The sequence below is a fragment of the Cannabis sativa genome, chromosome 5, assembly GCF_029168945.1.
Source record: "Cannabis sativa cultivar Pink pepper isolate KNU-18-1 chromosome 5, ASM2916894v1, whole genome shotgun sequence".
NCBI classification, from domain to species: Eukaryota; Viridiplantae; Streptophyta; class Magnoliopsida; order Rosales; family Cannabaceae; genus Cannabis; species Cannabis sativa.
This window is the reverse complement of record NC_083605.1, coordinates 45,366,990-45,383,029: the sequence shown is the minus strand read 5'-3', so window position 1 is coordinate 45,383,029 and position 16,040 is coordinate 45,366,990. Positions and strand designations below refer to the sequence as shown.

Below are 16,040 nucleotides of genomic sequence, written 5' to 3'. Positions count from 1 at the left end.
TAGACTGAAGTAATTGCATCATGATATGTTCTTTTTATTATGTAATCGCATCATTATTGGCCATTCAAAATAATTATTTTGCATAAGGTGGAGGCTAGAACACATCTACTTTAGAATTTAAGCAGTAATCCAGGCATTTAAGCAAGTATTTATGATTGTAAATTTATTTAATAGGCCACATCAGATGATTTTTGAGGTCCCTCATGTACTTTATCAGAGGTCCTTAATTTCAAATTCATTCTGCAATCCTTCAATACAAACAATCAGATTTCAACCGTAAGTATTTCGGCATTTGAATGAAATGAGGAGCTTCTTCTATTTAACATTTATGTAAGTATACAACAATTCTTTTTTATTATTATTATATTTTAGAAATTGAATTTGATTTAAATTTAGCTTCTACTGCTGCTTCGGTCTATTGTCCTACAGATTACAAGGTTTGGACCTTATTTTTTTTTCATAAATATCTCGTGGAAAAGAAGAAATGGATGATCCTCAACACACCTGACCTAGATCAATTGAATGAGTTATTTGATGTTCATAGTTTTCTTTTCAAGAATGCTAATTGATAGTTTTCTTTTCAACACACCAGGATCAATTAATAGTTTTCTTTTCAGGTTTAAATCTTTCCTAACATTAGCTTAATCATAATTTTTCATCTATGTATTTACATGCCTTCATGCCTTGCATCATTATTTTTCTTTTTGTTATCAGTTGCCATTTAATTTGTCTTTTTTCTTTCTCTTTTTGGATTTTTTGGGTATTGTATTAGTGATTATTGATTTAACTTTGCATATATACCTTTTACAATTGCAAAAAAATATGATTTAGACTTCTGTATGATCTTCTTACTAATATTCTCATAGGCACCCTCATAATTTATATGTATGTGTAATTTACTTATCTCCTATTTTACTTTTTTCTTCAAAATAAATGCAATCCAGTTATGACAATATACAAGTTGGTCATGGTAGATGTCCTATATTGGGGTTTCAGCTATTGTCTTGAGTAAACTCTGGAGTAATTTATTTCTTATATTTTAGCATTATGTACTTAGTATTTTCATAGAGATGTTTGAAACAGATTTTTGTGTTCTATTATGCCACCATTAATTATTAAACTACTACCACTTTGTTTCTTTGTTCTTTAGATGTACTAAGAATGCAAATGTTAACTATGTAGAGGAAATGTCTTTATCTTTTCTAAAGCAAGCATAAATTTATAATGATTTTTTTTGTTCATTGATATTATTTTCAGGGTGAAAGAGCATAAATAAAAGTATTTGTATATATATATTTTTTTTTCACTCCGTTTTGAAGTTGCATCAGAAAGAGTATTTGCATAAATTTTGTAAAATTATTTAAAATTAATTTTGGCCTTTTTGTCTAAAATACTATAAGGAAATTTGTTGGAAATAGTACTATTAAAAGCTAATTGTAATTGATAAATACTTTAAATAAAACAAATAATTTAATTGAATTAATATATAATGTAGACAATGTAAGACTTTAATAAAATATCATTAACTAAATAGAATTAATATACATATATATTTGTCCTATGTATCTTTCTTACTTGTGTAGTTGATAATTTGGAAAAATATGACCTTTCTGTTTAAAAATGAGCTTTGATAGCTAATGTAAGCTTCATAGATTTCTGTAGTGATTTTAATCAAATGTCAAAAAAAAAAAAATCAAAAGTTCATAAATGTGGTTCTTATCTCATACTTGCTAAGGACATATTGAGATAATAACTTTAACGAGTGCACAATTAAATGAAGTTACAGAGTATGTAAATGTGTTTTACAAGATCTTATATTAAATTATTATAATATTTTCCATTATCCAAATTAACTTAATGTTAAAATTGCATATTTTAAACATATGACTAAGCATAAGCATATGTACATCGCATTGTAGAGAAGAAGATGTTTCTAGCTATTTCAGGTTTTTTCTTTGTTTATTAACAAAAAAAAAATGCTTTTCTAAAGAAAGTTGTTCTTTTTCTAACTAAGTTTTTGTTATTTTTTCTTTATAGTAAGTTCAAGATGATAGAATACCAACAGAAGAGAATGTTTGATTTTGTGGCCTAACATGAATGATTTTTTTTTTTTTTGAAACACCTAACATGAATGATTTTAAATTGACTTAATTAGTTAAAACAATAATTTGATTTTTGTTAAGTTGGTATTAGACAAGTAAATTAATAAAGTACATACGTGCCTCGCACGTAACATTAAACAGGGAAGACTACTATAATATTTACTTTATAAAACTTTCGTTTCAATATCTTACTATTATTAACACTATTTGATTTGGATGTAGAAAAAATATTTTTGGATTGAGGCGGCAATAAAAATAACTGATACTCTCCAGAATTTTTATTACATGTCATGTGACGCATGTCATAAAAAGTAGATTTATACAATCGCGATGAAAAAATCATATGTGACAAGCCAACATGCGGCCAAGAAGGATTTCCTACACCATGGTATATTACAAAAAACATATGATGTTATTGAAATTAAGTTAAAAAAAAATATATATATATACTAACAATCTTATTATGCATTTTACAGTGCTATAGCATATGTTGAACTTGATGACAATACAAAGAGCCTATCTGCTGTCATGTTCGCAGATATTGTGGAAAAAATATTTTCGTGTAATGCTGCCCAACTAATGACATATATTGCAGAGGTGTAGTTTTTAAAAAATTAAATAGTTTTACATGTCTTTCATAAATTGATTTTTTTAATTAAATAAATCATGCACACCATGTCTAATCATCTTACATGAAAATACATCACTGTTTGCAGGAACACCGACGCTTTGTCGACACTACCATATTCAATTTATCAAAGAAAAAATGAATAATCCAGATATATGCGAAACCGGCTAGAATGAAAAGTGCAATATACAAAAAATACACTATTGTCTCTATCAAAGAAAATGAAGATTGAAATCCACCAATGACTATCATTAGTTTTCTTATCTACAATTTTTAGACTAATGCTATCTTCAATTATCAATAATTTAGAGATTGATTTTTAATTTTCTTTTTATCTTACCCCCATTTAAGTATTGTTTCTTTAAGTATTGGAACATCAATTTTTAGTTTATTTTTGGATTAACTTAACAACATATTTAAATCATTAAGCTTTTTTAAACACTAATATATTGCATTCAGAATTCAATAATAATCTCACTTTCATATAACATAGAAAAAATCTAGCATAAAATTTAGTATACGTGTCTCGCACGTAGTTTTTTGCTAGTATATATAATAAGTGTACATTTTTATATCTCATTTTTTTAACGTACTATTTTTCTTTCTTACAAAAAAATTAAGAGCACTCCTCCTATATTTTTCTATATATTACATGATTAATAAAAGTAGTATATTATTTGGATATTTTGTAATTTATTTAGAGTTAATCTATGAATGCACTACAAAAAATCTTACTTTTAGTCACAACAAAACTTGTAATTAAAAGTGAAAAAATTGTGACTAATTATAAATCATGATTCCTATGTTATGACTAAAAGGTCCGTGGCTAAAAGTATTAGTCACAAAAATTACAATTTGTTGTGACTAAATGTATTTTAGTCACAAAATATGTTGTAACTAAAACTAAATTAGTGACAACTTGTAACTAAATACTATGTTTTAGTCACAAGTAACATTTGGTTGTGACTAAAAGTCACATTTTAGTCACAAAAAAATTATGTTGTGACTAAAAAGTTGTCACTAAAAATAGCAGTTTTTTTGTAGTGATGATTTGTATATTTTAACAAGATTGATGTCTTGATATTTTTCTTTTAATTTACAACAAAATTTTCTATAATATGAGATTTGTTGACCAAGGTTTTCGGCAACCAACTTAATATTATATATGAAAGCCATAGGAAGTTTAATGCATAGGATTTTTACATGGTTGGGACATTAATGAGCCTTAGTCCACGAGTCTTTGTTATTTATGAGAGTATTTATTACAGAGAATGTTCTTGGTGGATATCACTCCTATTTTCTCTCTTTAATTCTTATGAACCCGGAATTCTCGACTCCTGTCTTAGTGCGTTTGGGGGGTATTTATAGTGTTTTTCTGGGGGATCCCTAGAACTGAATCACTTGTCTTTCTGTGCAGGTTCAGTAGGGGCACATATTCTCAGCAGATACAAAATAGAAAATACATGACCTATACCGTAGGTATCTTAGGAGTTAGGTGGGTATAATCTTTTATTCCTTCTTGATTGATGTGATCTCTCATAAAGTAGCTGTCACTAGCCTTATTAATCATAGCATAATAGCTACAAAAGAGGGGTTACGCCGTCAGTCATATTGTTTATGGTAGTTCCAATATGTTTTCTCCCATGCGACATTAAATGCAAGGTGACTGTTCAAATAGAGTCTAGTACCTCCCGAAGATGCCCTAGCATGGCTCTAGCCTCCGGGAGTATGTGGAGCCTTCTTCCATCTTCTCCGGGAGTTATCTTCTCGTTGACACTCCTGTTGCCAAAGACTTAGTCGATTTCTTTAAGAGTTGAGCCTCTCACCTCCACGTGTCGTCGTTACACTGGTCCACGTATTTTGGGCAAAATCAAGGGCAACAAGATTGAATATTATAATTACAATACTTAATTAGTTTGATTTTTGTATTTTTTTTAACACCTCTCTTTTATTGTACTGGGGTTACTTCATTTTTTTTTTTTTTTTGTGTTTTGTCTTTTTTTTTTTATTTTAATTTTGTCATATTATTTTTTTATAGAATCAAAACTAAATTTATAGGTTTTTATGAGTTTTATTTGCACCCTATAAAATAATAAGTACACCATATTAGAAAAATACTTATATAATTTATAAAATTGCTCTTAATATATTTTTAAAATCTTTTCTTCGCATTATTTTATGTTAATTTCAATACTTATTTTGATTTTATTTTCATATTTTTTTTCTAAATCATGTATACACATATATTTTTTTATTTTTCTAAGAAAATTTTATATAATTTTCTATCATAATATTTAAAATATAATTTTTTTAATAGGTATATTTTTTAAGAATATAAAATAAAAAAGTTAAAAAAAAATTAGTACAATTAAATATATAAATTTTATATAAAATAAAAATTATTAAAATTGGTGTCTTTAAAAATTTTTGGGGTGTAGATAAATTTTTTTTTTTATAGGGTCGAGACTAGTTTCATAAATTTTATATGATTTTCTTATAGGGTAGAAACTAGTTTCGCATATTTTGAAAGTTTTGTAATGAGATTGCTTCATTTTATGATTTTTTTTTTTATTTTAAGTTTCTTTATATTATTTTTTTTTTCTAATTTGAAACTAATTTTCACATTAATATTATGCTCTTAAATTATTGTTATGTGTTGTTTTTTATTATCTTTGTTAGTATTTTTTTCTAAATTATGGTTCGAAACTAGTTTACATATTTTGAGAGTTCTGTAATGGGGTTGCTCTATTTTATAATGTTATTAAAAAAAATTCATTTTAAGTTACTTTTTTATTATTTTATTTCTAGATTCGAAACTTACACTTATATTTTATTTTCAAATTATTGGTATGCATTGTGTGTTGTTTTGATTATATTTGTGATTAATATTTTTTTTGTATTTTTGTATGTGTTTTTATTTTTTCATTTTTCATTTAATTGTCTGATGAAACTGGTTTAAGTTGACTTTATTATTTAATATTTATTATTTTTTATGATTTTATATAGCCTCAAAACTGGTTTCACAGGTTTTAACTATTCTGTAATGGGGTTGCTCCATTTTTATGTTGTTATTGTATATTTTTTTAGTTTGTATAATATCAATTTTATTATTGTATGATATTTGAACAACAATTTTTATTTTATTTTAAATAATCAGTTTCTGACACACGTATTATTTTATTATTTTCATAACTGTTTTTTTTTAAGTAACTAGTTTTCATAACTGGTTTTTTTTATTGTTGTTCATAATTAAGTTTTAAGTTTCAATTTTTTTATTTGATTATTTCAGGAAACAAGTTTTTATTTGTTTATTTCTATTTTGGTTGTTTTACTAATTGGTTTCTCACATTCCATTATTTTTTTTTTGTTACTCTTTTATGGATTTTATTGTATTTTTGACTCTTTAATTTTTTTTGTTTCGTTTTTTCTCTTTGATTTTAATTTCTGATTCTCTTTGTTATATTTACTGCATATTGTATGCTTAAATCAACTCTAATTTTTGAGCAAGCAAATAAAAAATTAAATGCCAAAATAAAGAATGAAGTTAGAAATTTGATTATTACGTATTGATATAAAATTTATATGTTTGAAACTGGTTTTTAAATTTAGTATCGTTTGTAAAAGTTTAGTTATCAGGCATTGTGTATTTTTCATTATTTTATTGATGAAATTGTTTTTTTTTTTTTTGCCTCTTTTAATTAAATAATTAGTTTCTTTTAATATTGATGAAATTGGTTTTTAAAGTTAGTATCGTTTTTAGATTATAAATTTTTTCATTATCTTGTTGATGAAACTATTTTTTTAATTCTTTTAATGAAATTATTAGTTTCTATTAATGTTGATGAAACTGATTTTTAAAGTTTGTATTATTTTTAGATTATAATTTTATGTATTGTTTTTTTTTTTTTTTCAGGATGATGTTGATGAAACTGGTTTTTTTTTTTTTGCTACTTTTAATGAAATAATTAGTTTTTAATAAAAAAACAAACAAACAGTAGTTTAAATAAAACAAAACATGCTTAATTTCTAAAAAAAAAAAATGACATCTACAGTTGAGATCATTTTTTATTTATTTTAGTGTTTTATTTTTTAAAAAAGGAAAAAAAAATAAAAAGAAACACAAATTTAAAGTTTTTTATCTCATTCCTCATGACTTTTTCTCATATTTGTAAGTTTTTTTTTTTTTTAAAAAAATGTCATATTTAGTGTAATTAAGTATTTATGTCATATATATCAAAACTTATATTTATTTTTTCATATTTTTGTAAATAGCGCTTAAGAAAATAAATGATTATGGTTTCCCTTAATTTTGTGTGGTTCAAATTTTTTATTATTATTATTTTATTTTGTGTAAGGTATTGGTATTACAATTTATTAATAATTTAAACATATCAGGTTCGAACTGATGTTCTCACCTTTTTTCCATTCCTCCCTCACCACTAAACTAACCTCAGTGAATTTTTTGTGGTTCACACTAGAGAAGCTCTATATTATTTTTATGTTACTAACAAGATCCTTTATTTTATTATTTCACTACTAAGAAAAAGAGGATTTTTTCTGATTGCTAAAAAAATTAGGTATGGTATTATCGTCAGTCTTTTTGATTGATGCCTATTCTACCATCGTAAAACTATAGATAGAATAGGGATCAGTAGAAAATCGTCGGGTATGCCTATGTTCAGACTGTTTAAAACCGTCGGCAATAACTGGCACTACAAGTAACAATTTTAAACCGTCACATTTAAAAAAATCCAGATCTGAGCTATACGAGCCTAAATATACCAAAATCAAACATGACAAACACAGATCTAAAACAATCAAAAACCCATGAAACGACCTCTGGTTACCACGGGGTAGGTCATTTTGCCCTGTTTCGTGCTGGCCGGGGGAGGAGTTGATGGTTAGTTACTTTATTGATAACATCGAATCCTGGAATTTATCAAGGTTAAAATAACACTTTATACCTTTGGATGTGGAGGATGTGTTTGGCATCCCGTTAGCGGTTGGTGCAACCAGAGATACTTGGTGTTGGCACTATGATTCTAATGGAAATTATTCGGTCAGAAGTGGGGTAATTTGGCTATTGATTTGGTGAGTGAAGCTAGGGCTGCTTCTTTGCAAGATTTAAGTGGTGGAATGACTTGTGGTCATTGAATGTGCCTCAGAAGGTCAAAATATTTATTTAGAGAATGTACTATCGGGCTTTACCTGTGGCAAAGCAACTAATTACACGGAAGATACCAGTTGTTTCTGTGTGCCAGCAATGTGGGGAAGCAAAGGAGACACCAGAACATGCTTTGGTATTCTGTGATGCATTGGTCCCGGTGTGGACTCGAATGGGGTTTGGAGGCTCTTACCAAGCATCGTGCAGGTCCGCTAGTTGAACTGTTAGTTGTACTATTTGATTGTATGGCTCGGGAGGAGTTCTCGTTATTTGCTATGGTGTGGTGGTAGATTTGGTATGATAGAAATTTTGCTTTGTTTGGCAAGAAACAATCGCGTTTAGAGGTGCTTGATGTTTTGGCAGCTGAGGCCTTGGTGGAGTTTCGTGGTGCTGGTTCAACTATTGCTATTGTCGGGTTGGGTGCTGCTGTGGCAAGGACGGAGGGTGGTTCAGGTGGGGGGCTTTAGTTGGGTTTAGGCTGTAGGGGTGTCGTTTGGGGTGGAGCTGATGGGGTGGCTGGTGTGGGGGGCAGGGGCTCGGGTTCCTGGTGTAGGGGTGATGCAGCCTGTTTCTAGTTCGGGTGCGATGCAGGGGAGTCGGGGGTGGTTTGTCGGTGGGTTCCTCCGCCCCAGGGGTATTTTCTCTATTAATTGATGCGGTAATCACCCCTAGTCAGGGTTTTGCAGGGTTTGGTGGGGTTATAAGGGACAACGATGGGGCGGTGTGGGCGGCTTGGGCTGTTAGGTGTGTGGGTAATTTTCGGGTTGAGGTGGCTGAGCTTTTAGCTCTTTATGTGGGGTTGCATTGGGCGTCTAGTTTGGGGTTTGTTATTTCTAAGGCAGAAATTAATTCTAGTTGTGTTTATAGTTGGATGAATTCACCAACTAGTAATATTACTTTCAGACCTATTATTGTTGAAATTACTTCTTTGTTAATTGTTGTTGGTGGTGGTTCATGTCAGGCTATTTTGCGTTTGGCGAATGGTATGGCCCACGCACTGGCTAAGTCTGTTACTAGTTCTTTAAGAGCTAAATTGTGGATTGATGCTTGTCCTAGATTCTTAAGTGCTCCTGTAACAATTGATTTGATTTGTTAATAAATTCATGTTTTCTCTCAAAAAAAAAAAAAAAAAGAAAGGAAAGAAAGAAAGATATGTAGATAGGGAGGTGTATAGTAAAAAATAAAAAGTATAGAATTTCATCTGAAATATTAATTAGTGTGGAATTCTCTAATATTATATGGGATAAACAAAGGGCATACTTAAGAGAAGACAAATGGCTCGTTTGGTACGTATATTGTATTGTATTGTGTTGTATTGTATTAGTATTATTTAATACAATACTATTTTTGGTATTGACTTGTATTAATATATTGTATTGTATTGTATTGTATTGTATCGTATTAGTATTATTTAATTCGAATCTCGGTCCCGGATTTGGGTCTGGGTCCGGGGTCGGGGTTCGAGTCCGGGTCCCAAGTTCGGGACCAGGTCCGAGTCCAGGTTTTGGTCCAGGTCGGGCTACGGGTTGGGGTCAGGGTCCGAGTCGGGGTCGGGGTCGGGGTCGGGGTCCGGGTCTGAGTTCGGGTCCGGGGTCTGGGATCAGGTCCGGGTCCAGGTCTCGAGTCTGGGTCTGGGTCCAAGGTCGGGGTCAGGGTCTGGGTCCGGGGTCTGGGATCAAGTCCGAGTCGAGGTCTGGGTCCCAGGTCCGAGGTCGGGGTCCGGGGCCAGGTTGGGGCCGGGATCTAGGACCCAAGTCCAGATTGGAGATTGGTGTTGACCCCGAATCTTTTGTAAATATTATACTACAAGCTAATACAGACTATTTATTATGTATTAAATAATACAACATACATTGTATTAAAAAAATTGGTTGTAATAATTAATAGAATACATTGCTTTATAGAAACGTAGTGTTATTTATTATTTAATACAATACGACCTTCATACAGCATACCAAGCGAGCTCAAAAGGTATAAGATATCAGGCACAACACCATCATCATCAGTGGCATGACCGAGAACTAGAGAGGTTTTGACACAATATCATGGCAGTATTTATTATTTATATGTGTCAATTCAATCCTGAAATTTCAATGCATTCACTTATATACAAGGAAATTTACAAAGTGAGCAAGCATTATGTGTACACATTTTCGTCACACCAAAATACAATTTTATTAAAGCTGTCCTAATTGAATCTATTTTTCCAAAATACCTACTCTATCTTTATTCCACCAATGTCAAGGTTGTCCAGCTTCTTAGGCCGCTTATAGTACTTCAGGAGCAAGGAGCAGCAAACAACACTGACAGAGGAGGCTGCCATAGCAGCTCCAGCAATCCAGGGCGGTAATCTGAATCCGGTTGATGGGAAGAGTGCTCCTGCAGCTATTGGAATGCCAAGCACATTATAACCCAATGCCCAGATGTAGTTTAGTCGAATTCTAGAAAATGTTGTTCTAGAGAGATCAATGGCAGTTATCACATCCTCTAAGTTGCTCTTCATCAGCACAATGTCAGCTGCCTCAATAGCTATGTCTGTGCCTGCACCAATGGCCATTCCAACATCAGCTGCCACCAAGGCTGGTGAGTCATTGATCCCATCTCCTACCATGGCAACTATGTGGCCTGAAGCCTGTGAATAAGTAAAATTCAGTTTAAACAATCCAACTTTTTCATTAGAGGACCAGAAAACTATATAGCGATTTCTACGTTGGTGCCCAGAGACTTTTGTGGGAGCAAATCACATGCTTTGGTAGTTTACAGTACATTCATATTGAGCATACATGTCTTACAAAAATTTGCCAGGAGTTGAGCAATTACATTCCATATATGTGTGCGTATATTATATCTTTACTAGGATTTGAATATACATTTATATTATAAATATAATTATATATGTACCTGTAAATCCTTCACTCTCTCAGCCTTCTGCTCAGGCTTTGCTTCTGCCATAACTAAATCAGCCTCAATACCAACTTCATTAGCAATAGAATTGGCAGTGCCCCAGTTATCACCTGTCACCATGATGCTCGTAACTTTCATAGACTTAAGAATTGAGATAACTTCCCTAGCACCTGGTTTGAGGGGATCAGATATGGCTAGAATTCCAGCTACTTCCCCATCTATTGATACAAGAATCCCTGTTTGAGCTGATCCTTCAGCTTCTGCAAGTGCATCTTCAGCATCTACTGGAATGGCAATGTTGTGGTTCAACATCAACATCTTGTTCCCAACTATTATTTCTTTGTTTCGGACAGTGGCTTTCACTCCATGGCCAGTAATGGAGACAAAGTCTCGTGCTTCTGGCCAGACATGATTCTCTTCATCTTCCCTGAACTTTTTCGCATGCTCCACAACAGCCTTGGCCAAGGGATGCTCACTGTTCACCTAATCGATATCACCATATGAGCATTTTAACAATAAGATAGAGAAATACTTAATGTTCAATTGATTTCATATTTAAACATTTGAATCCATACTAAAGCATTGTTTCCATAAAATTGGTGAGTCTTGCACAACAATGACAGCTTACCTCAGTAGCAGCAACAAGCTCATAAAATTCGCGAAGTAACATATTCTTCAGGAGTTTTGTTTTAACAACCACAGGCTTCCCAACTGTGAGAGTCCCCGTTTTATCAAATACAATGCAATTAACCTATTATTTAAGAAACCACAAGAACAAGATAAGAAACACTCAGGTTACAAACAATAAAGGGAAAGTAATTAGTGTTTGCAGTGAAGTATAAATTCTACTATCTAGTACCCACTGACCTTATGAGCACTTTCTAATGCTTGACCCCCTTTGATCAGCACACCTTGAGAAGCACCTACTCCAGTGCCAACCATGACTGCAGTGGGAGTTGCTAGACCGAGAGCACAAGGGCAGGCTATGACCATGACTGATATTCCAAACTGGAGCGCAAGCTCAAAGCTGTCCATGGAAGATGGTATCCAAGACTCTGGGTAGCCATGGTATTTTCCAGCCAAAAACCAGGCAAACCATGTTAAGAAAGAAAGCATGATCACCTGCAAAATAAAGCCATGCTTTTAAATTTTCACAAACCATGACCTAAGAACATAGAAAGACATTTATATATCTGAAGTAAAGTACTCACCAGTGGCACAAAATATTTTGAAATGCGATCAGCAAACTTCTGTACAGGAGCTTTAGCCATTTGAGCTGACTCGACAAGTTTTACAATCTGTGACAGTGCACTTTCTGATCCAATCCTTGTTGCTCTGATGTGCAGCACACCATTCTCATTCAAAGTTCCTCCAATGACTGAATCACCTTTCCTTTTTGACACTGGCCGAGATTCTCCCGTTATCATGCTCTCGTTGACATGGCTTTGCCCCCATATCACATAACCATCTGAAGCAACTTTTGCACCTGGGATAATTTTAATAACATCATTCTTTTGAATTAACCTGCTGTCGATTTCTTCTTCGTTTATCACATTTCCCTTTTCGTCTAGAGACAATAAAGTTGCTGTCTCAGGTGCCAAGTCCATGAGCTTAGCAATGGCATCAGATGTCTTTCCCTTGGCCAACACCTCTAAGTATTTCCCTAGCAGGATAAACGAGATAAGCATTGAGCTAGTCTCAAAGAAATCTGTGCCTTTAAAATGGGATGAAGTAGCAGCTCTCAAAACCGAGTAGACTGAGTAGAAATAGGCTGCATTTGTTCCCAAGGCAATCAAGACATCCATATTAGCAGAACCACGGCGCAGGGCTTTGTAGGAACCAGCATAGAACCGCCAACCAATGATGAACTGAACTGGAGTAGACAAAACCCATCTCAAAATCTCTCCAATACTTAACATGTTCACAACTTTAGTATCCAAGCCACTCTTAATTCCAGGAATGTACATAAAAACCATGGAGGTCAGAAACACTGGAATTGTAAAGACCAAACTCCACATGAACGACCTGTAATATTTCTTGATCTCTTCATTTCTATGAGTTTCTCTCCCTCCACCTCCTTCAGGAAATATATTTGCCTTGTAACGCTTAGACCCAGTTGTCTCAATCACATTAATGAAAGTTCTAGGCCCTGTCATATCAGGTTTGTAAGAAATGGAGATTTTTTTCCCTTCAAGAGAAGATTCAAGAGCGAGAACCCCTGGAAGGGCTTCAAGAGACTGCTCAATAATCCTCATGTAATCTCCAGTTTGTACTCCATTGATTTGCAGGTCTATCTTGCTCATGTCTTCCCCAGAACTAAGAAGAATAGCTTCGAATCCGGTGTCTTCTATGGTTTGCAAAAGCTGAATGTAGCTTACAACTTTAGGATCGTACTGAACATTTGCTTCCTCCGTAGCTAAGGCGACTTGGGCCTCTTGGACACCTTGAATTACTTGCAAAGCTCTTTCAATGGTGGAGGAACAAGAAGTGCATGTCATCCCTTTTATACGTATTCGGCATACTTGTGTGGATCTGTCATTAGTGTCGTACTCTGGAATGAGCGTAGCTTCAAATCCAACATCATCGATCGTTTCACGAATGGTCTCCTCCTGAGAAGTGGTACAGATGATAGCATGATGATTCAGAACAAATGAGAATGACATATATCAGCACTTAGAAAGCAATCCTTGCATTGCCATGCAGTATAACACAGCAAGACTATATACGAAGTCTATACACATCAAATTCTGGTGGAACATACGACCCAAAAGACAAAAGCAGAAAAAAACCAAAGCAGGTCAGCATGCTTTAAAAAGTTTGGACCTATAAACTAAACAATCAAGGCCAAATCACCAAGGTACCAACCAACCAACTACCCATACAGGAAAAACAAAAGTACCATGCCGTTAATCAAAGCTTTAAACACGAAAAGAAGTCATAAAACAACAAAATAAAACAGAACATGGGAGTTGGGATAAAAACAGAAACGCTGTCTTTTTCTAACTCCTATAATAATGATACCACTAGCTTCAGTTAAAAATTCAGGTCAAAGGTAAAAGTTGGTTTGTGCGTAGCCTTGAAAGTAAAGAAAACTACCATATTTTTGTGGGTCATGCAACAATGGAAATTTCAAGGCCAGAAAAGAAAACAGGTCATGGGAAATTGACATTATCTCTCAATTATCTGAGTTTGTTGGGAAAGCAAGCAAAAGTTAAGTGAAAAATTGCGAACTGAAAACGACAGACAAAATGAGTTATTTTGTTTTTCTTCTTCTTTTTCCCCTATTGGGAGCTAAATCAGTACTTCAATAATAAGAACAATGGAACAAACATCAAATCTATTACTGAAAAAGCATACAAATCATAACATTAGAACCACATAGTGTTACTGAAAAATAAATATAAATAAATAAATAAAATAAAATTTTAATTCCAGAAACGAACAAATTAAAAGTAAAGACAAAAAAAAAATGATGTTAAATCTCATCAAAACTATCACAGTGATACGAGACAAACAGCATAAATACAATTATATATACATTATGGATGTATATATAAAAGGTGATAAAATGTTTGATCAACTTACGTTAACGAAAACAGGGAAGAAGATAACTTGGGCGCGACCATTAAGGACATCTACGGCGGCCTCACGAATCCCCGGAAGGCGCTTGATGGCCTTCTCAACTGAACCGGCGCAGGCGGCACAAGTCATACCGATGACACTGAACAGTGCCTTTGCCTCGGCCCTGGACACCGTGGTATCGTCCACGGCGGCTCCCTTAGGGTATTTTGGCATCGACGGATAATGAGGGGTCGGCGAAAGGCCAGTCGACCGGCTACTGCCGTTCCGATTTATGCAACCCAACGCCAACAACTTCATCGCCATCGGAAATGAATATTAACCAAAGAAAAGGAGAGGTAATGTCAATGGTGAAATAATAAAAAAAGGGAAGAGGGTTTATATATAAAAAGTTTTGAAAAAAGGAGGGTAATTTAACAAAAAAGTTATGACAAAAAAGAAAGAGACAGAATTGTATATTAATTTACACTGACTTGTCGCGTGCTAAAATTAATTATTATTTTTATTTTTTAAGGCTATTTGCACCCCTAAAAATAAATACACAAAGAAATATAAATTTAAATAATTTTTAATATATTTTTTAATTTTTTTCTGCAATTATTTTATGTTAATCTAAATATTTATTTTAATTTAAGTTTTATCATTTTTTCTAACTCATAAATATTTTTTTTATTTTTTTTAAAAAAAAAATCATATAATTTTTTATTTTAATTTTCTTATCATAATATTTAAAATATAATTTATTTTTATTTAATAGGTATATTTTTTAAGAATATGAATTAGAAGAAAAAAGTTAAAAAAGCTTAGTACAACTAAAGGTATAAATTTTATAAAAAAATAAAAAATTATTAAAATAGGGTATTTTAAAAAAAAAAATTGGGTGTAAATAAATTTTCCATTTCTTTTTAATTTTGAAAATAATTTTTAATAGACTATTTACTCGTCTTGGTTAGAAGTAGGAAAATTCTCCAATACAACCTCTTAAAAGGAATACACCGTTGTATCTAATTTGTTTCGGCATCTAAAAATATTTTTTACTCTATTTTTTTTTTCATAGTCATATACGTTATAGTTATTGAAAATATCTTGTAAAATTTGTAGAAATTTAAAAAATTTAACACAGCAAAAGTAGGATTCAAACAGTTTATTGCACGCGTAACCTTTTTATTTTATATGCATGTGAAATAAATTAATTGAACATTACTTTCTATATTCTAATTGTAAGTGATAAAAATAACTGCAGGGGTAAAAATGTAATTAATTTGGAGCCTTAGAAGTAAAGAAAGAACTAATATCATGATGTGATAGGCCCTCAAAGAAATATATCGTATCACTTTAGAGGAAAGATAAGAAAGGATGTGGAGCATAACTCGGAAAAGAGAAGAGCAAAACTCTAGAAATAAAGAATAGAGCTTGAAGAATTCTAGAAATGAAAATAGGAAGCGTGCAAAGGAACATACGAAATTTAATCCACATGGACCAATCTTAATAGGAAAAAGAGAAGGACATATAGGAAAATTAATCATTGTAATTTTTTTCTAATTTTATCAGTACAGACTCTGTTATTATCTTAAATAAGACACATATAAGACCTAAATTCTTGATCATTGGATCTAGATAGAAATATGTAGTATCAGCTACTTCCAAGTGTTCTTTCAATAAG

General features: G+C 32.2%; 1 protein-coding gene across 1 annotated transcript; it reads right to left on the bottom strand.

Moving 5' to 3' along the window:
• Positions 1 to 9,924: 9,924 nt before the first annotated feature.
• On the bottom strand, positions 9,925 to 14,744 carry LOC115716441 (probable copper-transporting ATPase HMA5). Its single transcript, XM_030645235.2, has 6 exons — positions 14,384 to 14,744; positions 12,010 to 13,407; positions 11,666 to 11,920; positions 11,427 to 11,549; positions 10,796 to 11,281; positions 9,925 to 10,526 (listed from the first exon to the last, which is right to left on the bottom strand). The coding sequence occupies exons 1-6, from the start codon at positions 14,681 to 14,683 to the stop codon at positions 10,110 to 10,112; spliced, it is 2,979 nt and encodes a 992-aa protein (XP_030501095.2). The 5' UTR covers positions 14,684 to 14,744; the 3' UTR covers positions 9,925 to 10,109.
• Positions 14,745 to 16,040: the final 1,296 nt, after the last annotated feature.

What these genes read in the sequence shown, in the direction of transcription:
- LOC115716441 (XM_030645235.2), bottom strand. Translation starts at nt 14,683, where the DNA reads ATGGCGATGAAGTTGTTGGCGTTGGGTTGCATAAATCGGAACGGCAGT. An exon ending in TCTTCCCTGTTTTCGTTAAC is followed by an intron (nt 13,408 to 14,383) that starts GTAAGTTGATCA and finishes ACCACTTCTCAG; the next exon opens with GAGGAGACCATTCGTGAAAC. An exon ending in CAAAATATTTTGTGCCACTG is followed by an intron (nt 11,921 to 12,009) that starts GTGAGTACTTTA and finishes TTTATTTTGCAG; the next exon opens with GTGATCATGCTTTCTTTCTT.